Raw genomic sequence first — 20039 nt, 5'->3', positions numbered from 1 at the left:
GCTGCTCTCCTGGCTGCTGCGCCCTCAGCTCCTTCTGCAGAGGGACACAACCACACCACAACCCCAGGCTGCAGGGCCTGGGAGCTGCAGCAGGGAGAGGGGCCAGGGCTGCAAGCAAAGCCCTCAGTTCCTCTGTGCTGCTGCAGGGATGCTGCTTCCCTCTGAATGTTCCTGCTTGAACCGTGCAAAGCTGCACCGAGCCTTTATTAGTGGGTCAGTGTCAAAACAAAATTATATTTCCAAATAATCTCCTTACCGTGTTAAATAAGCACCTCAGATTATACAAATTGCATGGATTTTGTCTAATAACCTTCCCCCGGATAATCCTATTTTACTGTCAGTTGTCTGACCTCGATTTAAGCCCAAACGAAGCAGGTGAGGCAGTTTCTCCTCTGCTAATAGCATGGGGAGGGGAGGAGGGGTGTTTGAGTTCCCAGAATACAGAGCAAACCCACAAAGGGCTTTAAGTCCAAACCCAGTGCCCAAACAGCTCCCTGCAATTCACCCTCTGCACTGCTGTTGCTGGGATTGCTCCCTCTATTTCTTTTTCTATTTTCTGCCTTGGCTCAAGGCTTGTTTCATCACCCCCAGCTGCACTCCCAGATGCAAAGCCCTCAGGGGCAGAACAGGGGCAGAACAGGGGCAGAAGTACAGGGCTGCATGCAGCCCGGGGTCAGAGCAGCAGGGCACAGCGCAGCAGCAGCACACTGCACAGCGGTCGCTAGGTGTCTGCCTTGGTCCAGCACAGACATTCACAGCGAGCTGCACGCCTTGCTCACCAATTGCAGGAGAGTGATTTGTTGGTTTGCATCCAAAGATGTGAAACTGATGCACAAATTCCATGCACAGGAAAGATGCTCAAAGTGAGCGGTCCAAGAGAAGCAAGTGCAATGACCTCCCCAACAGCACTGCCCATGCAGTGACCACAAAACCCAGGCAGTGCATCCCATGGGGAGGGCACTGAGGCCCCACAGCCAGCCCTCAAGCTGGGCAGGAAGGCACCAGGGTGTCCAGGCTCAGGGACATCTTTCCCTCTGTGGGACCCAGTGCAGATGGGGTTACTCTGTGCCACTGGGCCGTGCTGGGTCTGTGTTGGAAGATGCCTGCAGGGCAGAAATTCATTGGTGCTGAGCCAGGAGAGTGGGCAATTCAGAATGTCTCAGGCACAAAGTTTAACCTCTCTCAGCTGGAACTTTATTAGCTAAGAAACACTTGCTGGATCTACCAGAGGGGAAAGCACGAGGGCAATTAGCATCCCAGCCTTGCCCAGGGTGAGCTGGGTAATGAATGGATGCATTGGAGCGAGGCAAGGGGTGGCTCTTGGCAAGGACTTCACAGCTCTGGATGAAGCTCTCCTCCCACAGCAGCTCTGGAACCGGATGGAGAGGGGGGTCACAGTTCATCCCCACACTGCTCCCCCCAAGGCAGGTGCTTGTGTGGCTCTCACCATTGCCCTGAGCCACACAGCCCCAGGTGCCTCCTTCTGCAGCCTACCTGAAACTACAGATCCTCCCCGTTTCCTTGTCTGTGGGTGAAAAAGTGAGGGGAGATGAATTACGTGGGGCAGCATCACGGAGAGGCGAGGGAGGACAAGCCAGCCCCTGTCTTTGCAGCCAGCAGGATGGATGGGGCTGCCTTAAACTCAAGCCATACCCACCTTCTCTTCTTCTTCCCTCCGCAGTGGAACCGCTGGCCTGGGGGTGAGAGGATCAGCTGAGGCTTCTTGTGCTCACAGCCCCCTCCCCATCTCCCTGCCCTGATGAAGGCTGCAGGGCTGTTCCCCCTCTGAGCTCCCACTGCTGCCCAGCAACACCTGAGTGCTCTCCTGGGTGCCCATCTGCCTCCCCAGGCTGCTCCTACAGATGCAGGAGCTTTGCTTATCTTTCTCCCTAAAGCACTCAGAAATGTCGTCGTAAGGGCAGCTTTGCAGAGCCCCACACACTTGGCACCGCATCCCTAGGAGCTGCCCAGGGCTGTGGGAATGCTGCTCTCTCCCTAGGGAAATGTCAGGCTTTTTCTCTGCTATTTTTAATGACTGACCTTCCCTCCGAAGCCTTTGATGCTGGCAGGGGAACGCTAAATATTTACACCGTCTCCTTCCCAACTCGTTTTGTGTTGGGATTTGGCCTGGGTGGAAATTTCCCAGGCAGATGCAGGCGATGCCCACCCTGGCAGCAGGGCTGACAACCTGGGAGCAGAGAGGAGCCCCGCACACGGCAGCACTTACTGAGGATGATGAGGAGCCCAACCACAAAAGCCACGACAGCGAAGATCAGCCCCCCGTTGCGGATGGTCTCATAGTCTGGGGGGGGAGGAAGGGAGCTGCAGCATCAGCCTGAGTGTGTGGGAGGTGGGCTGCCAGCCCCCCCAGCTCACAGCCACATACCACATGGGCACCCACTTACCGTAAGTGAACCGGTCCAGGCCCTGCTCAGGCGCTTGCTCTGGAAAAGAGAAAACTCAGTGGGAGTCTGAGCCTGGGAGCTGGGCTCATAGTGGGTACCTGGGCAGGCAGGTGAGATGGAAAATCTGAGAGCTGTGAGGAAGAGTGCTCTGATTTCCTTCCTGATCCACTAAAGGATTCCCAAACTCCTGTTTTTCACCCCGACTCACCGTGCGCTCACAGGATGCATCTGCAGGATGCACAAGACTCGAGCTTCAGGTGAAGCTGCACGCAGGGACCCGGAGCACCAAGCACCCCATGGGCTGGCACTGTCACTTTGCCACTGTGCGAGCCACCTCACCTGATGACATCCCAAGGCGAAGAGAACTTTGGCTGCAGCAATCCCCTCCAGAAGCTGAGTGCTGTCCAGTGCCGGTGCCCCAGTGGGCTGCAGGGCTTTGAGGACTCATCCCCACATCTCCCCCAGTGAGAGGTGCCCCCACCTTGATGGCAGGAGGGTCCAGCCCTGCTCCCCACGCTGCAATGTGCCCCAGTGTGTTCCCCACTGCCCATAGCTCCCTTACCGTCCCCCATCGTGTCGGTGTGCCGTCCAACAGGCGTCTGGCTCTGGGAGTGGGCACCCAGGGGAAAGCATGGTAATTGGGAGGCAAACCTCATTAAACATTAACAGCCTTGGTGTAATGTTTATCGCAGTCACGAGGGGAGGCCCAGGGCTTCTGCCTGCCTTTGGGAGGGAGGGGAGGGCCTAGGCAGAGTGCCTCTATCTCAGCTGGGAGGAGAGCTTGGATGCTGGGTGGGTGTGAGAGAGAGGTGACAGCAATGCCAGGTCCCTGCAGCAGCTTGATCTGTGCCCCCCAGCCATCACCAAGCCATCCCAAGGTGCCCACTGCACCCCAGAGGGGTATTGCCAGTGCCAGGATGCTGTACCCCCCCAAGCTGTGCCACCTTGGTGGCAAGGCTGGCTGCCAAGCAGACTGCTCCATCCAGTTAGCCCTAATCTCACCAGCAGTGAGTGGGAGCCCAAGCTGCTCAGTGCTTTGGGGCTGAAGGGAGCTGGCCTCAACAGCAAGACCCCCTGGACATACTTGGGGCCCAGCTCCAACATCCCAGGAGGTGCACACAGGGCCATACAGAGCCATGCAGCCCAGCATCACTCAGCACCCCTCTCTCAATGCACCATTGGCTGCAGAAGGGATGTGCCCCAAAGGCCAGGGGACAAAGGGGCCCTGTGCCCGCGCTGCTGGGCTCACTGTTCATGCAGCTATTGACTCTGGCTATTGTTGAAACTGCTGCTGGCTGCAGAAAAGAGCAGAGCACAGAGCAAGCTCAGAGCGCCTGCCCGCTGCCAACACAAAGCCCTGCCTGTGCTGCCTGGGGGGCCGCTGACACCTCCCCGAGGGAGCCAGGCTGGCTGCCTCACTGCCCAGCACAGAGCACAGTGTGGGAAGGGCTCAGCCCCTGCTTTGCTCCACACTTGCCCCCATCCCCTGCACACTACGCAGCCAGACACTGGTAGAAACGCTGTTTTATTCCTTTCCCCCTTAGATCACAGCACAGAACACACCAGTCCTTCCCCACAGCAGCACTCTCGCCTATTTAAAAGGAAACACAATAGCTCGGTTTATTTTACAACAGTCAAGGTCTGGCCGTTTCTACACAACCACGGGGTTTTCTTTGTTTAGTGTTAACACCAACGGAACGCCACAGACACCACGGGCACTCCAACACCGACACCGGGACACGCACACAGCGACGCATGGGGCTGCAGGGCACGGGGGGGCGGCACCCAGGGACTGATGGAGCAGTGACAGCCAGGAGGGAGGGACACGGCACACAGGACCCCTCTCACAGCCTCCAGGATGCAGAGAGCTTTGCTCCCACACCAACACAGCCACAGGTTCCCAGTGAGGCTCTGCATGGACTTGGAGAAGCCACCAGGAACAGCGAGCTCCTGCACACGGGGGGTAACCTCAGCCCACGGTGCTAGTGGGCATGTAGAGCTCTGAGCATCGCTCCCTGCTGCTACAGAGTCCTGGGGCTGCGAGCACGAGGGGTGACAACACACAGCCACTGGGGGACATGGACACAGGGTGGGCATCGGGAGGAAACGTCCCTGCCCCTTCCCATTGGAGGTGACAAGGACTGGGGCTGAGCTCAGCGTGTGCTCCGTTCAGCCTGCCCAGCTCCGCCCCAGCAGCACGCGGAGCGGTGAGGAGCGGTCGGTGCTGGCCGGTGGGATCACAGCCGCACAGCCGCCCTCGTTCACAGTGACTCGGGATTTCACAGCCCTCTCTGCATTTAATCCCATTTAATGCAGCACGGTGCACTGGGATGGAATTGGGGAACGCTGAAAGGAGATGGGGGCTGTGCCGGGGGGGTCCCTGCAGCCCCGAGCCCAGCACTCTGGGGCACCCGGCACAGCTCAGCCCTGGGTTTGGTGCTGGGGGGGTTATTGCTGAATGGGCAATGAGTGCTGTGCTCCCTTTCCCTCCTGGCCACGCTATGGCCAGCTGCAGTCCCAAAACAGATGGAAAAGCCTGCAGAATGCTGCCGGTCAGTGCCAGCAAGCCAGATGGGGGGAGCCACACGTGCCTGGTCCCAGCCCCACCACGTACACACATGTGTCGGCACTCAGCAATTTCCCAAGGGCCACAATGCCCAGGCTGCAGTAAGCTGCATGCACCACAGCCAGGGCTGTCCGTGCCCTGCAGCTTCCATTGCCAGGGCTGGGAGGGAGAAGGGGAATTGATGCAGCACCACGGAGGCACACGGTGCTTCTTCACAAACACCCACGATGCTGCTCACCCCCTCCCCGGTCCCCACAGGACCGAGGGCAAGCCAGGGGTTCGCCATGCCCAGCCCACATCACACTCACAGCACGAGGAAGGTGAGGTGAGAGTCACTATTACAACATCAGCAACAACTAGCCCTAGAAGTAATGGTCACCTTACATTAACATACACAGCACTGGAGGCAGAGAGGACGGTGAGTGGAGTTAAGTCAGGTTAGTGGATAGAGAACCGGTGTTGAAGTACAGAGGGTAACACAGACACAGCAGCTTTGCATCTCCTCCGAGGGACCTGTTGCTGCGGGTTCAGTTTCCTGGCAGGCCGCTGGCACCTGCAGTCCGAGCATCTGTCTTCAGGTCTCTGGGTCTGCGTGGGGAGGACAGCAGGGGTCAGGTGGGCAGCACACTGCAGCCTCGTCCTGAGTGGGGACGGAACACACTCCTGCCACTGCAGTGATTCCCTCTGAAAGCAGAGTACAGCTCAGGAGCTCAGAGGAGCTCTGACTGCAGGGTCTATGGGCAGGAAGGAGGTGACATGCCCCGGGGGATTCACGCTCAGCTCTCTAGAAGCCCTAAAAATAAAGACCACTTTGCTGCGGAGGAGCAGAAGGAAATTTACCCCAGGGGAAAATCCGGACAGATGCTTCCTTTTCCTGCTGCACTGCCCAGGGCTTGCAGAGCTCAGGGCTCGCCAGCACTGCACAGTGCCATACCCCAGCCCCAGCACCGTGCTGGGGACACAGAGCTGCTCAGAGTAGGGGACCCACAGCTGCCCCCTGTGTGCAGCCCCAGACCCCCCTCCCTTCCTTCCCAGTACCTTTGCTGGGACTCACCTCATGGCTCTGGTTCAGTTCTCTGCTTTTTGCGCTCCCGTTGCTGTAAAGAGAAGGGCAGAATGGTTTGCAGAGCCTGAGTGAGGACATCCTCTTGCCCAAGGCTCACACAGCACAGGGCAGCCTTACCATTCGAGGTGATCAGGTTCTCACCCTGAGCCTCTTCATCCCCTGGAGCTCTGCAAGGAGAGGAGTGCAGTGAGAGCAGTTGGCACCAGCTGCAGAGTGCAGGGCACACAGAAGAAGGTGCACCCCGCTGCAATGCACAGCTGCTTTGCCACCCAGGGCCGTGCAGCAGAGCATCTCACTCACCTGGGCTTCTGGTGAAAACTGCACCTGCACCTCCTGCCTGCAAGAGGAGAGAAATACCATCAGTGTGGCCCAAGTGGGGATAAGCCATGGCTTTTCCTGATGGCTGCCCCCATCAGGAGCCCTGAGCGCTGCTCCCCAACTCACTGAGTATGAGGAGGATGCCGACAGTGAAAAGGACCACAGCAAACACCAGCCCTCCAATCCGCAGGCTTTGGTAATCTGTGGAAAGGAGAGAGACACGTTTCTGCTGGGCTCAGGGAAGGGGGAGCACCTTCAGCTACTCACACTGCACATGCACAGCAATGCTCACCATAGGTAAAGGGGTCTTCCTCCTTCTCTTGGGCACCCACTGGAAATAAGTAGACAAAGGATGTAATGTGAAAGTATTACAGGGTGAAAAATTCCAACCCCTCTGCCCAGGGAGGGGGCTGCCCCTGCAGGCTGCTGTGCACAGAAGCACTGTACCCACCATCCGCCGCAGCCGCCGACACCAGCAGGGAGCACAGGACGATCAGCACCGCCTCCATGGCTGCAAGCAAGAGGGAGAAGCAGGGTCAGTGCCCAGTGAAGGGGACACGGGGAAGGCTGCCCCCCACCAGCAGGAATAGGGAGGTTTGACAAAGCCACAGGAACCACAGCTATGATGCCTGGTGTCATCACCATACCCCAGATCCAAAGCTTGGTGCCATCACCATACCCAGCCCTGGTGCCTGGTTCAGCCCCTCCAGCACTTCACACCCAGCAGGTGCAAAGGATGCGCCAGTAGGGTGGGAGTGGTGAGCTGAGCATTGCTTTGTACGGAGCTGTGAGCTGCCTCTGTGCTGCTGGGGACAGAACAGAACCCCAGGGGTGCCAGCCCCACTCCTGGTCCAGATGTCAGCACAGGCTCAGGGTTGTGCCACATGGAACGGAGTGAGCGTGAGGGCTGCAATCCCTCTATCAAGGTCAACACTGTGTCCTTCACCCAGAGCATGCTTTAATTTGTCCCAATTAGCATAGCAATTACATTCTCACAACGAGGCCTGTGACCCTGGCACTCGTGGCTGCACTTGGCCTCTACTCCCCCCGCTCACCTGCGGCAGCAAGGAGGGACCATGAATAACCCTGCTGAGCCTGTCCCCATCACCTACAAGGCTGGGAGGTGTTGAGCACAGCGAGGAGCTGCCCCACACAGGGCTCCTGCTCCCACACCTCCACGGGGACACTGGGATCCTGCACCCTGTGCACTGCTGCAGCCTCAGCTCTGCGGATGCAGCTCCTCCGAGGGACTGGGAGGGTGAGGTAGGTCTGACGCTGCCCCTCATCCCCACAGCACACTGCTTGGTTGTGTTCTGTTGCTGCCAGGCGGTCACCAGCAGCCAGCAGTGCAGCCTCACCATTCTTTGTTACTCTTGGGGAGCAGTAGGGACACTCCTGGGGGTGAAGCAAAGTGGTGTCACCATGCTGTGCGTTGGGGGCACAGAGCAGGGAACACCCACAGTGCCAGGTGGGCCAGGTGCCATCTCCGAGCACAAAGTGAGGGCTCAGTGGCCATACATGGTGCAGAGGGAGGCTCCCTGCAGGAAGGGGTTATCGGCCCTGCACAGCCCCGATAGCACCGTGCCAGAGAGACACCGCAGCTGCTGTGCTGGATGAGTGCCGACAAGAAAGGGGCCCATGGCAGAGCAGGAATTCGAGGGATGTGGATCCCTGGCATTGGGCTATGCAGCCCCTCCACAGCCTGACCCGCTTCAGGGACAACCTCTGTCCCGGTGATGGGCAGGCATGGGCACAGGGCTTCCAGATCCCCAAATGGAGCAATTGGGTGCCCAGAAACAACGCACGGAGCCAATCCCAAGAAGTCAGGGTGGGGACACACGTTTCCACAGCCTCATTTATTCATGATACCGAGTCACATCCCATGACAACTCACGTCCTTCCCTCCCTTCTCACGTCCTGTCATTTGGAAGCCAACGTGCTTCATCTGAACGCCGGAGGGTTTCATTTCCCCCTCCTGCAGCTGCCGCTGCTTTTGTGCAGTGCAGGCTGTGCCGCTGCCCAGGCAGCTCCCTCGTTTGCTCAGGCACGTAACTCTGGATAATTACCAGGTTTTAGAAGCATGTACAAAGAGCCCAGCAGCTGGTGATACAGTAACTTCTAGTTGCACATTTCCCTGTGTCCTTTATCTCACGGCCTCTATCTATTTTCAGAGCGGGAGGACGGTGCCAAATCAGTGCTATTACCCGACAGGGGGCTGCTGGGGGCACATGGACGTGGTGCAGACCCCCATACAGGCACAGGCGCCGCTCTCAGCCCTCTGCTCACTTCTTGTCTCCTGCAGTTGAGCGTGGCAGAGTTCAGCCTTCCAGGCAGCACACATATGTTCTTTGTTTTACTGCCTCCCTTCTGGAAATTCACACACTTCTGCACAGCAAAACGTTACTCCACACACGTTAACCACCAGGATTGGCAGTGGCCTCGCTGGGAAAACAAACAGCACATTCTGGAGTGCAGATGAGCTCGTTTCCCCTCCAAGGAAGCATATGCTTTGCAAATCATCCCAGGTTTTTGGGTTCTTTTCAAGCTGGCCCACCCACTTCCTTGTGAAGCTGAAGTAAAGTGAGAAGAGCAAACATAGCACTGGGTTTGCCTTCCTCCCTGCCTGCACCATCAGCTTGGAGCGTACAGGGCTGCAAGCTGCTGCCCACTGCCCTCCATTCACACCAGACCCAGCAGTGTCCTGCACACAGCACGGCCACTGAGCAATGGGGACCACTCCGTCCCCCCCCACCCCACACACACAGTTCTGGTGTTAAGCTGGTGATCACTGAGCCATGCAGCCAGGCACCATGTAGACCTCCGTGCAGGGGAGCGCAGAGCACTGGGCACGTGACTTGAATCAAAACGTGCTGGGTTGTTTTTTTTTCCTGTTAAAACAGATGGATCTGCCATAACACAGGAAGAGCAGTGCAGGAAGTGGGGCAGTGGCTCCCAGGGCTCGGCTTGGGTCAGCTGTTTTAACAGGGAATACCAATTCTTGCCCCCCATTGGAATACCAATACCCCCCCCCCCCAAAATCCCCACCCCATCCCCACCACAGGGGTTAGGGTGGCTGAGCAAGGCAGGTGCCAGGCAGGCAGAAGGCTCAGCAGCTGTACCCCACAGGGCTCCAGAAGCAAGGAGCTGGGATCTGCCTGCTCCTGGGGGAGAACCAAGGTGCTCCCAAAGCACCCAGTGGGGTATGAAGGCAGGGTGCAGCTGGGGAGAGAGGAGAATGGGGAAACCCCAGGCAGGAAGACCCAGCTAGCTGAGGAGCTCTCTGAAGCCCTGCCAGGGCAAGGCGGGTACATTTGTCATGGTCTCCAGCATGGAAGCACCCTTTCCCTTTTCATTGTTTTGCATAGATCAGCCCTGTCAAGTCTCAGCCATCACCACCCAGTGCTGGGCAGCCTCCCTCCTTCAGGAGCCCTGGGGGCATCTCCTGGAGATCAGACCTAGTTAAAATCTCCAGTTTCTGTGCAAAGCCCCCAAGACCGTGACAGCAGTGTTCACTTGCCTGAAGCATTTAAGGGTGTGCATGTGTGAATGGACATTTCCAGCTACGCATAGATGTGCTCTTCTGCCATCTCACGTCAGCATCAATCTGGCTATTAATGTGCTTGTCATGCCTCTTCTTCCTAAATGAGAGGAAGGAGGATTTCCAGCCCCCACCACTCCAACATGGACAGCACTTCCCAAATTTGGTGATGATTCAGAGGCTGGCCGGGTGGAAGGCACAACCAACCTGCCTAACATCAAGCTGTCTCTTGTGCATATCTCCCCAGAGCAGGGAATAGCCAAAGGAAACCCTCTCCTGGGTTATGCAGACCCCATGGACCAGCCCTGACCCTCTGGGTGCTCACAGGAGCACACGGGCACAGGGGATCACTGCAGCCTCTCACCAGGTTTACCACCTGTGGGGTTTCATCCAGCCCTGAAGCACCCAGCAACCCACAGCCACCTCCTCCTGCTTGTTCTCTGCTCATTTGCTTAACAGATAACCAGGTGCTGTAAAGCTCAAATTTGCAAACACTTCCAGCCTGAAGCACCCCCAGCACCTCTGCAGCCCTTGCTGCACCTTGGCCAAACCCCAGGCTCTGCTCGCTATGTGGGGACAACCAGGTACTGAGCACAGGTCCCTGTGCCTTGTGCCAGTGCTGCCAGGCTGTGAGGAGGGACACCAAGCATGCGATGTCTCCATAGTGGTGTACACAACAGCTGCAGAGCCCAGAGGCTCTTTTACAGCCCGGAATTCACTCCAACCTCCCGAAAGGCAAACAGAGCGCACAGCTCCATGCACAGCTCCCGGCTCACTGCAGCAGGGAACTCATGCAGACTTCCTCCATGCTGAACTCCTGACAAAAGCGTGACTCTCCGCAAACGAGAAGGGAGCTAAAATTGAAACACGAACGTGGAATATGAGCAACACAAGAGGCAGCAGCAGGCAGCCCTGAGCCTGGCTGGGACGGGGTGTTTCCTGGCGAGCCGACTGCAACAGGTGGCCCCGCTCTGCAGCGACTGCACTTTCTGCTGGCAGCACTCCCCATCATGCTGCCACCCAACACATGGGCTGCACCCTGGAGTTACCTTCATTGCAAAGCAGAGAAATCACTCCGTGGGGCTAACAATCCCTTTGGGTGCAGGGGGTGGCTGCATGCTGCCGTCCACGTGTAGCTGTTTCCGTGAGGCTCCTCCTTCACGCTGCAGAGCTTATTCACATCCACACAAACCACCTGTCACTTTCCCTCCCACGGAAATATCCCTGCAAGATCCGAGTTCCTCCACATGGACTCTGCTATCTGCTTCTTTGGGAAGCACTAATTGCACGCCCGGCGACACGCTCTTCCTTTCCTCTCGTTCTCCTTCCCAGGATATAAAACACTCGACTGTTTATGTATTGCCACGCCGTTACTAAAATATTTAACAACATAAGCCTGAACACTGCCAAATATTTGGCGAGGAGCAGCCGCCTCCCTTCTCTTCGACGGCTGCATGGAGCGCAGCGAGCAGGGCGAGCCCGAGTCCCCCCCACGGTGGTCTCCGGCGGGGACAGGCGATCCATCCGCCCGAGCATCTTCCCAGCACGGGGGGCTGGTAACCAAGCAACGGTGGGATGAGGGAAACCATGGTGCCCGGCGTTGCCATGGCAGCCGCCAGGCCGGGGATGCGGGCGGCCTCGAGGCGAGGGGCGATGCCCCGGGCACCCACCGGGCCGCGCCCCGACGGCACAACGGATCCCGGGGTACGGCTCGGGAGGAGCGCCCCGCGGCCCCGCAGGGACGGCCCCCTCCCCACCAGCGGGGCCGCGCCCGCCGCCACCCACCTGAGCTCTCCGGGCCGGAGCGGGGCAGCGCAGGGCAGAGCCGGGTGGAGCGAGGCTGAGGCCGGCGCTCCCCGCTTGCTCCGGGCGTGCTGAGCCGAGCCGGGCCGGGCGGTGCCGAGCAGGAGCCGGGCGGGCAGAGAGCGCGGCGAGCAGGGAGCTGCACAAAGCGAGCGGGGCGGGCCGGGCGGGCGGTGCCTGCCGTCGGGAGGGGCGGTGGCGGGGGGAGCCCGGGGCGGGGGCTGCGAGCACTCGGCCCCAACCCCTCCGGGAGCCGCGCCGAGGGCCGGGCTGCGAGCGGGGACGGGGCGGCCGAGCGCTTTGGGGTGGGGGTGGGTGTCCCGCGGAGCTGTGTGCGGAGGGTGGGCGCGGAGGAGCGAGGAGGCTTTGCTTTCTCTACCCGCTGCGGGAATGGGATGGGACGGGGCGGGCAGGATGCTGTTGGCACGCCCGTGTCTACTCCGCTCCTGCTGCTGCTGCCGCCCTGGAGAGCCATTTCCTCGTGGCAAAACACCTCGGTAGAGCTATCAACGCTGGCGTGGTTCATCCTCTAATAACTCAAATGTATCTCGGATAGATATCAGCCTCACGGACAGTAATGGCACATATTCCACTTTGCATTCATTTCCCAGTTTCCAGTAAAATATAAAAGCAGCCCCGGCATTTCAAGGCAATTACACAGAAGAGTCAAGAGACAGAGGCAGACACGGAGGAGCTGGACAACGTCACATCTCCTAATGCACTGGGATAACATGATAAGGCTCTCCATCACACCGTGGTTAATGAGGCAGGGACCAAGCAGCCATAATCAAGTCTGGGGCTCCTCTGACCATCCACAGCCCTCAGCTGCACACTGAAATGTTTTGATGCCATGACTGTGCCCAGTGGCTGCACTGAGGCTGGTGGGTATCCGCAGGTGTTTGCATAGGCTGAGAGATGCAGGCAGGCTGCAGCTCCTGCAGCATTGGGCTCCTGTGCTTTCTCCTTCTTTGGGTTCCTTTACTCTAGAAATACCCAAAGCATTGTCCAATTAAAAATTAGCACCATAGGCTTTTTGCTGCCTAAACTCAGGTGGGATGAGGAGCACATTGTGCACATGAGCAGCTCCTCTGGCCACAGCAGCAAGAGTGTTGAGCAAGCAGGAGAGAGCCTGGGAGAGCCACGACTTTTTGGGGCCGACCCTTTTGTTGATGCAGGGCAGGCTGTGCTGATTCATGGTAACAAAGGGACAGGGCTGAGCTCCTCACACTGTTAGAGTCAGCAGAGCAGGGCAACCAGCTCCACAAGGACATGACTTCATCTTGGTAGACGACGTCTAAAGGGAGCAGTGAGCAGGAAGGAGCCGCTTGGTCTCCTGAACTTTCCCCTCTGATTGAAGATCCTTCTCTGGGTTTTGGCCATTTCTCCATCTCAGTGCTCCGAGCGACAGCATTGATGCTTTATCTGTGATGCAACACTGGTCAGGAGCCCAGGACAGATGTGGGAGCTGTAGGAAGGGGCAGCAGAACAGCCGGGAGCCCTTCATGCAGCTGACCCTCAATTTAACAGCGTACAATGGGGCCTCAGTGCCACGCATTCCCCATGAGCTCAGACTTTCCTTGCCTGCAAAGCACTGTCACTGAGCAGCACTGCCCTGAATAGTGGCTCCCCCAGCAGAGCTCCCTGCTTTGCCTCCCGCAGCCCTGCATGCCGTGTGTGCTTTCCCAGCAGCTCTGTGCTAATTTTAACTGTGCTGAGACTCTGGGCAGGAAGCAGCCATCCCATCCCGGGAGCCCCAGAGCAAAGCAGTTTGCTGTGGTCTGAAAACTTAACTCCTGTTTGCTGGGGATTGGGGCACGGCTGGAGCTGCCTGGCCGTGCTGGGGGAAGGAGAGGGTTCAGTTCACACCTCAAGCTCAGAGCGGAGCCATCAGACCTCCCTGCTTGTTAATACCAAGCCTGAAAACGTGTGCAAACTCTTCCTGATCCTGCTCAGGGCCACCAGAGAGCTGAGCAGCGACAAAGGGGAAGGTTGTGCAGAGCCACATGGCTGCTTTTAACCCAGTAACATCCTCTTTCATTGGGCCTGAGCCATTCCTTGTGCTTGGGAGGAACCAAGGCAGCAGCAGGCTGTGTTAATGCTGACAAAGCCTGTGTTCAACAGCAGCTCTGTATTGCCCAAGCTGAAGTTGAGCGACGCTGTGCCAAGAGGTGATGTTGCCAACCATGGGAGGGAACCAATCCGAAGCTACGGGAAAAAGCATTTTTGAGGAGAAACATCACCTCTGAACCCATATAAACAAATCAGTTCTGACACAACTAAACAGAGAGCTATAAAAGGAGAGTTTGGGAAGAACACCACTAATTGGGTGGTGATTCATATGGTGCCGGTCAGACTGCGTTCTTGTAATCTCCATTCCTGGGGGATGATTTTCAAAGCACACAGGAATGTGGAAGCAGCCTGGCCAGATGTGGGCTGGAAGACATGAGAGAAGCAAACAGCGCTGAGAGCACAGGGGCGGCAGCAGCAGAGCTGGGGGCTCCTCATAACAACAGCAAAATGAATGGGATCATCCCAAAGCAGGACATGAGATGCTTCACCCTCTGCCCCATGCTGGCTGGGGGCAATGGGAGCAGGACTGCTTTGCTCAGGTGTCCCGGTGCTGGAGGTGAAGCTTTGCCCATGGTATTTACGCTGTGTTTTCGCTGGGAAGAGCAGAGCCTAAAAGCCAGGCAGCTGCATGAGAAACTAATCACTTTTAATCTGGTTAGAAAACTTCAGCCCTTGGGGAAAAACAGCACAGCTTTCTGGAGCTTGGCGGGGAGACCACGGGATGGCAGGTTTAGAAGAAACAAATTAAATTTGTATTAGGGTCTGCAATCACTTCTCTGCCTTCAGAGGCTATTTCAGAGAGCAGGAGGGCAATAACCTGCAAGGAGATGAAATCCATAGCAGAGGTGCAGGTTCTCTGTGCACCGAAATGGCCCCATTACCAGCAACATAGTTCCAGCAAGATCAGCTCTTATTGGCCTCTGTTGTTTTTTTGTTCTATTCTTTTTCAAGAGGTCTGTTTCTTCAGGACACCACCTAAAGTGGCAATAAAACATTCTGGGCTGCTGCTCAGTGCTGCACACTCCGAGGAACACAGAGATCCTTTGTACAGATGCGTGCCAGGTTTGTAACTCAAACCCCATTGAGTTCACTGCATATAACAAGGGAGTCGTATGGGGGCCCTACTCCTATCCCATCTCGTCCGTCATGAAGAAGCATTGCTTTCCATAACCCAGAGCCAGCAAAGACCAAAAAAAGGTGCATTTTTCCCCCAGTCTCTGTCTTTAGCTGTGGGTTTCATTGTGGTTTTCAGTGCTATCCAAACAGCAGCAGCTGCTGGATGCAACGCGGTGGCTCCAGCTCCATACACACAATGCACACCCTGCCCAGCCCAGGGAACCCAAATCACCAGGTTCTGCAGGTCCCTCCCCTTCCTGAGCCTCAGAGACATCGTGAAGAGAAACCAAACCGTCCCTCGGCCCCCACACGCTCCCTTTGAAGCAGGTTCATCACCGTGGGAGGTTTCTGAGAGGCTTCTTAGAAAAGGTCGGGCTGACTCAGTGTTTCCCAAAAGCCAAGCGCTGCCTGGCTCACAGCTCTGGTCTGAGGGTGATTTCTGCACACACACACACACAGACTGGAGCTGCTATCCTAAACTTCAATGGTCTTTTTCATACAGCACGTACTGGGAAGTGAAGAGAAGCATTAAGGTGCCTGCAGCAGCCTGTGCACCACAGCAGCATCTCAGCTCAGCTCTGTGGGTGCTGCCTGCACACAGCTGGGAAGAGCAACGTCCAGAAATGTCCAGAGCCTTCCCTCTGCACAAAGGGCCACAGGTTGCCCCAGTCCCACCAGCTGTGCTGTGGGTTAGGAAGCAGCTGGGGTTGCTGCAGAGGCATCTGCTCATCCCAGGGCTCCCAGCTCCTGGGGCTCAGCAGCTCCCAAAGAACCATCTCCACAGAGCACTACTGAAACGTTTATTGAGAACAGTGTGGGGCAGCCAGGAGCACCAGGACCCCTTGCAGCTGGGGGTACAGCCTCAGCACAACAGCAGCCTGCCTCCATCCAGCATGCACGCACCTCAACACGTCTGCTCTGAGGCATGGGCATTTGTGTGTCCTCTGTGGACTGCATGCAGCCCTGAGACAAAGAAACCTGGCACTGGCCACAGAACTGAGAAATGCATGGGGCTAGAATGGGCCTGGGTGCTATTCTAGATCTTGCTCTGTCCTGAGCTTCAGCTGCTGCTGGCTTCTGTCACATGTGTCACAGCATGGCCCTGCTGACCCCAGGAGCAGACCAGCCCTGCACTGCTGCCCAACCACTGCCCAGGGCAGGCAGAGAGCTGAGAGCAGCTGCACATAGTCCCAGCAGTGAGTACTTCCAGGGCATAGAAAAATAAATAAATGGATGTTTCTCTGCTGGGGAAGCACTTCATTAAAAAGACACTTCCTAAATCCATATGCAAATGAGAGAGCAACCACTGTTCCTCCTCGGAGCAGGTGCTTCAGCTGCCCCATGGGGCTCCCCTTTGCTCAGCTGTCCCCGCAGCGAGCAGAGGAAGGGGCTCACTCACCACAGGCACCTGCAACTTTCTGCTCCTGGCTTCCAGCTGCAGGGACGGGCAGCAGCCCCACACCTTCTGGCTGTGCCCCCATTCAAGGACATACGGTCCTGGTGCCTCTGTTTGCAGGCCAAGGGCCACAGCTGAGATGGCAGCTCCAAGTGGGCACATCCAGCACAGGCTGAGCCCCGGGCAGAGACGTCTCCATGCTGTCAGCAGGACAGAGGTGCTCTGCAGGTGCTGCATTGTCACAATCCATGCAACTGCAGGTCCCCAATTGCATGGGCAGCCCAGAGGAGCGGGGACAGCAGCTGGTACAGTGTTCCCTGGTGTCAGGGGGATTGAGGGGCCGGGACCAGCTGGTGCTGCTGCACAGGTTCCAGCCTGGCTTCAGTTGTTCTCGCTCTGAAAGGGGTAGATAACAGGGGTAGGTGTGAGGCACGGGGCCAGGTTGGACCCACTCCTCTCCCTCTATGCCCCAGCCTCACCTCCATTTTGCTGTAGATCCAGCTGAGGAGTTTTGTCACACGTGTATAAACCCCAGGCTTGTTCTTCTGGCCACATCCTGTCCCCCAGCTCGTCACACCAGCCACGTACCAGCGGCCGTTATCCTCACACACCAGCGGCCCCCCACTGTCCCCCTGGCACGGAGGGGACAGAGCGGTGAAGAGAGCAAGCAGAGGCCATCCCTGCGTGTCCCCAGGCACAGCCCTGCCCCGCTCACCTGGCACGCATCCTTCCCCCCCTGCAGGTACCCAGCACACATCATGCGCGGGGTCAGGTAGCCCTCATACACCTTGTCGCTGTTGCAGATCTTGTAGTCGATGAGTTTGACCTCGGCCTCCCGCAGCTTTGGGGAGGTGTTATCTGCAAGGCAGGAGGAGCCGTCGGGCAGGGTCAGCCTCGGCCCCCCGCTGTAGGAGGGAGCAAGCTGCTGCTTCTCGCACACCTTCTGCAGAGCTGCACGGGCAGGAAAGCGCCTGCTGTGTGTCAGCTCTGCAAGGCACGGCCCTCACACACCCCGCAGGAACGACGTGCACGTGGGGTGTGCATGAGCTCCGGAGCAGCCGGCATCTCCCTCCCTCCCTCACCTTCGTTCTCCCTGGTCTTCCCAAAGCCGGTGATGAAGCAGGACCTGCCGGTCTGGAACCGCTGGCCGTGCATGGGGAGGCAGGCTGGGCGAATCTGAGCTGGATGAAAACCAGAGGAGAGAGGGATGAGTCACCCGCCAGCACAACAACAGCGCAGTCACCGCCCTGCAGCCAGGGCGAAGCATGGGCTGCAGGAAGCACTCCTCTCCACGCTGACCCCGTGGGGTCCCACAGCCCCCAAGACCACCCCCACCCACCCAGTCCTGCCACCTGAGAGCGTCAGCGGCCGGGAGAGCTTCATGAGAGCAATGTCATAGTCATCGTGGTCATCACTGTAGTTGGAGTTGATGATGACCTGGGAGACGGGGATGCCCTCCATGGGCTGCTTGAGATCCGACACCCCGCCGTACACCTTCCAGTCATCGAGGATCTTCATGCTGTTCCTGGGCATGGGGGGAGGCAGTGAGGTGAGACACACAGCCATGCCCAGCGCCATGGCTGCGGGCTGCAGAGCAGCACTCACATGAAGAAGCAGTGAGCGGCAGTGAGCACCCACTGCGCATCGATGATGGTACCACCGCAGATGTGGACGGGCCCGTACTGCACGCTGACCTGCCAGGGCCATTTGCTCACCGAGGTTTCCTTCCCTCCAATGATTCGGCCTGAGATCCTCTGCCCACAGGCTGCAGGGGAGAGCAGAGGGCTGAGAGAGGGGGCAAGCCAACAGAGTGCGCACAGCGTGTCCCCATCACCTCACCAGCAGCGCTCAGCACAGCCTGCAACCTTCATTGCTTGGTATTACTCAGAATGTTCTGCTGGAGAACATCCTTTTTGCCCAACCCATTGTGAAGATGGGAAGAAAACCCTTCCAAGCATTTGCTTGGCCTTGCCTGCCCTTGTCCTCATGCCTTGCTGGACAGCCCGCTTACTTGTACACCGCAGGGAGACGAATTTCCCCGTCAGACACTGGGAGCTGTGGGAGAGAAGGGGACACACATCAGCCCCAGCCCAACCCCCAGCTCTGGGCTGGCAGGGAGCTGCCTGCTACCTGTTGAGGCTCTGCTGGATGGTGTCCCGCTCATCTGCCACTGTGAGGCTCTTGCCAGAGACGTGTAGGGGAATGTATTCTGTCTGTGAAGCACTGGGAGAGAGGAGACGAGACAAAAGTGTTGGGCAAAGCCTCCCGAGGGTGGACCTGCAATGCTGAGGCAAAGATCGGGGCAGGAAGGATTACTTCTGGAAGCCCAGCTGCCGGCAGGTCTTTCTAGAGAAGGACTCGTCCCAGGCGCTGCTGCACACCGGCAGCCACTGGCTCTCAGCGCTGGAGTAGACGTGGAGCAAGGACTGGTCGGAGCTGAACCGCACTGCGGGGATGGAGGGGGGTCAGCAGCACCCGGCGCTGCGGGGCTCCCCAGCCCGGACGGGGCGCTCCCGGCGCTGCTGCCTTACCGCAGCCCAGCTCGTCGCTCCTCTGGGAGCAATCCACCACGCCGTCACAGCGCACGGGGTTGTCCTTGCAGGTCTCGGCGGGCTCCTTGTACACGATGCCGGTTTGCGACCGCCAGAACATAACTGGGGACGAGTGAGCGCTGCGGTGAGGCTGCGTCCGGAGAGCTGCCACGGACGTCCCTCCCCTCGCAGCTTGGTTACAAGGTTAGCATCGCGAAGGGCCGCAGAGGCAGCGCAGGGCTGGGGGCACCGAGCATCTCCCTGCGCCCTCCCGTCCACCAGATGTCAGGAAAACTCAGAAAATGGGAAGCGCGCATCTCTGCTCCGCCTTCCGGCCCTCCCCTGCAGGGTGCCAGCCCGGCAGCCGTCCTCCCAGCCCGCTGCCCCCCACCCAACGCTCGCGGAGCGGGACGAACCCGGCACTCACACAGCAGGATGAGGGCGATGATCAGCACGATGAGGACGGAGACGCAGAAGATGAGCGCGAGTCGCCGCTGGCTCATGCAGGCAGCTCTGAACATGGAGGATCCTGGCAGCGGGATGGGGGCTGAGTCAGGGGGAGCGCAGCCTCCTCGAGGCACCCAAACCCTGCCCTGCACTTCAGCACGTGCCGCTCTCCCCTCACGCCCCCAGGGAACCCCACTTCTCTGCCAGCAGTGAGCGCACGGATCTACTTTCTCCTTCCATCCCCTCTCCGGGAGAGACCAGGAATGGGCTGAACCCAGGGCACAGACCACCGTCATCTTACGTGTGCTCTCACAGGCCGTGCACGGGACCGGGGCCGGGATGGAATCGGGGCTGTAGGGCTTAAAGCTGATGCCGAGGACGTTCTCCCGAGGCTGTGGGGGCCGGACGCTGAAGATGCTGCTGGCTGCGGAGGCATGGAGGGAGCTGGGCGATGCCGTGGTCTGTGAGCAGAGGGCTGTGTTACAGCAGTGGCCATCACCCGCTGCCCAATGCAAAGCTCTCAGCACCCCGTTGGCATGGCTGAAAACCACAATGTTTTCTCCCTTTGGGAGGCTGCTGGCCAAATTTCCAAACGGATGGCTTCCATCAGAGCCATCAGCTGGGTATTTGGTATCGGGTCAGCCACACCATGGCCCAGTTCCACGGGGCTGGTGCCCCAATTTATGCATCTATCTTTAATTAGCCATTCGAAAAATACAGCGCAATTTCCAACTGTTGTTTAGTAATACTTAATAATCAGTGTTTTCCAAGCCCTGAAACATC

General features: G+C 58.2%; 3 protein-coding genes across 3 annotated transcripts; all 3 read right to left on the bottom strand.

Annotated features, from left to right (window-relative positions):
• Nucleotides 1-1500: 1500 nt before the first annotated feature.
• FXYD2 (FXYD domain containing ion transport regulator 2) lies at nucleotides 1501-3061 on the bottom strand. Its single transcript, XM_072355051.1, has 5 exons — nucleotides 2968-3061; nucleotides 2406-2444; nucleotides 2228-2302; nucleotides 1658-1694; nucleotides 1501-1525 (listed from the first exon to the last, which is right to left on the bottom strand). Exons 1-5 carry the CDS (start codon nucleotides 3059-3061, stop codon nucleotides 1501-1503), a joined length of 270 nt encoding a protein of 89 aa, XP_072211152.1.
• Nucleotides 3062-3914: 853 nt separating this feature from the next.
• Nucleotides 3915-11812, bottom strand: FXYD6 (FXYD domain containing ion transport regulator 6). Its single transcript, XM_072355050.1, has 8 exons — nucleotides 11679-11812; nucleotides 6807-6866; nucleotides 6648-6686; nucleotides 6482-6556; nucleotides 6338-6374; nucleotides 6155-6204; nucleotides 6026-6068; nucleotides 3915-5559 (listed from the first exon to the last, which is right to left on the bottom strand). The coding sequence occupies exons 2-7, from the start codon at nucleotides 6862-6864 to the stop codon at nucleotides 6040-6042; spliced, it is 288 nt and encodes a 95-aa protein (XP_072211151.1). The 5' UTR covers nucleotides 6865-6866; nucleotides 11679-11812; the 3' UTR covers nucleotides 3915-5559; nucleotides 6026-6039.
• A 4733-nt stretch (nucleotides 11813-16545) lies between these two features.
• Nucleotides 16546-19342, bottom strand: TMPRSS13 (transmembrane serine protease 13). Its single transcript, XM_072354949.1, has 11 exons — nucleotides 19237-19342; nucleotides 18810-18932; nucleotides 18595-18724; nucleotides 18409-18501; nucleotides 18290-18333; nucleotides 17884-18043; nucleotides 17631-17803; nucleotides 17361-17459; nucleotides 16994-17229; nucleotides 16758-16910; nucleotides 16546-16674 (listed from the first exon to the last, which is right to left on the bottom strand). The coding sequence occupies exons 1-11, from the start codon at nucleotides 19328-19330 to the stop codon at nucleotides 16660-16662; spliced, it is 1320 nt and encodes a 439-aa protein (XP_072211050.1). The 5' UTR covers nucleotides 19331-19342; the 3' UTR covers nucleotides 16546-16659.
• Between the last annotated feature and the right edge of the window lie 697 nt (nucleotides 19343-20039).

The sequence above is a fragment of the Excalfactoria chinensis genome, chromosome 21 (genome assembly GCF_039878825.1).
Source record: "Excalfactoria chinensis isolate bCotChi1 chromosome 21, bCotChi1.hap2, whole genome shotgun sequence".
Lineage (NCBI taxonomy): Eukaryota > Metazoa > Chordata > Aves > Galliformes > Phasianidae > Excalfactoria > Excalfactoria chinensis.
The sequence above is the reverse complement of the archived record's forward strand: the minus strand, read 5'-3'. Positions and strand labels throughout refer to the sequence as shown.

Coding starts and splice junctions, on each gene's coding strand:
- FXYD6 (XM_072355050.1), bottom strand. CDS start 6,864: ATGGAGGCGGTGCTGATCGTCCTGTGCTCCCTGCTGGTGTCGGCGGCT. Junction 6,205..6,337: donor AGTTTTCACCAGAAGCCCAG/GTGAGTGAGATG, acceptor CTCTCCTTGCAG/AGCTCCAGGGGATGAAGAGG. Junction 6,069..6,154: donor GAACCTGATCACCTCGAATG/GTAAGGCTGCCC, acceptor TTCTCTTTACAG/CAACGGGAGCGCAAAAAGCA.
- TMPRSS13 (XM_072354949.1), bottom strand. CDS start 19,330: ATGTTCAGAGCTGCCTGCATGAGCCAGCGGCGACTCGCGCTCATCTTC. Junction 18,502..18,594: donor CGGCAGCTGGGCTTCCAGAA/GTAATCCTTCCT, acceptor CCTCTCTCCCAG/TGCTTCACAGACAGAATACA. Junction 18,044..18,289: donor CGTCTCCCTGCGGTGTACAA/GTAAGCGGGCTG, acceptor TCTCCCCTGCAG/CCTGTGGGCAGAGGATCTCA.
- FXYD2 (XM_072355051.1), bottom strand. CDS start 3,061: ATGAGGTTTGCCTCCCAATTACCATGCTTTCCCCTGGGTGCCCACTCC. Junction 1,695..2,227: donor TGGGCTCCTCATCATCCTCA/GTAAGTGCTGCC, acceptor TCTCACCCCCAG/GCCAGCGGTTCCACTGCGGA. Junction 1,526..1,657: donor GGAGGGAAGAAGAAGAGAAG/GTGGGTATGGCT, acceptor TTTCACCCACAG/ACAAGGAAACGGGGAGGATC.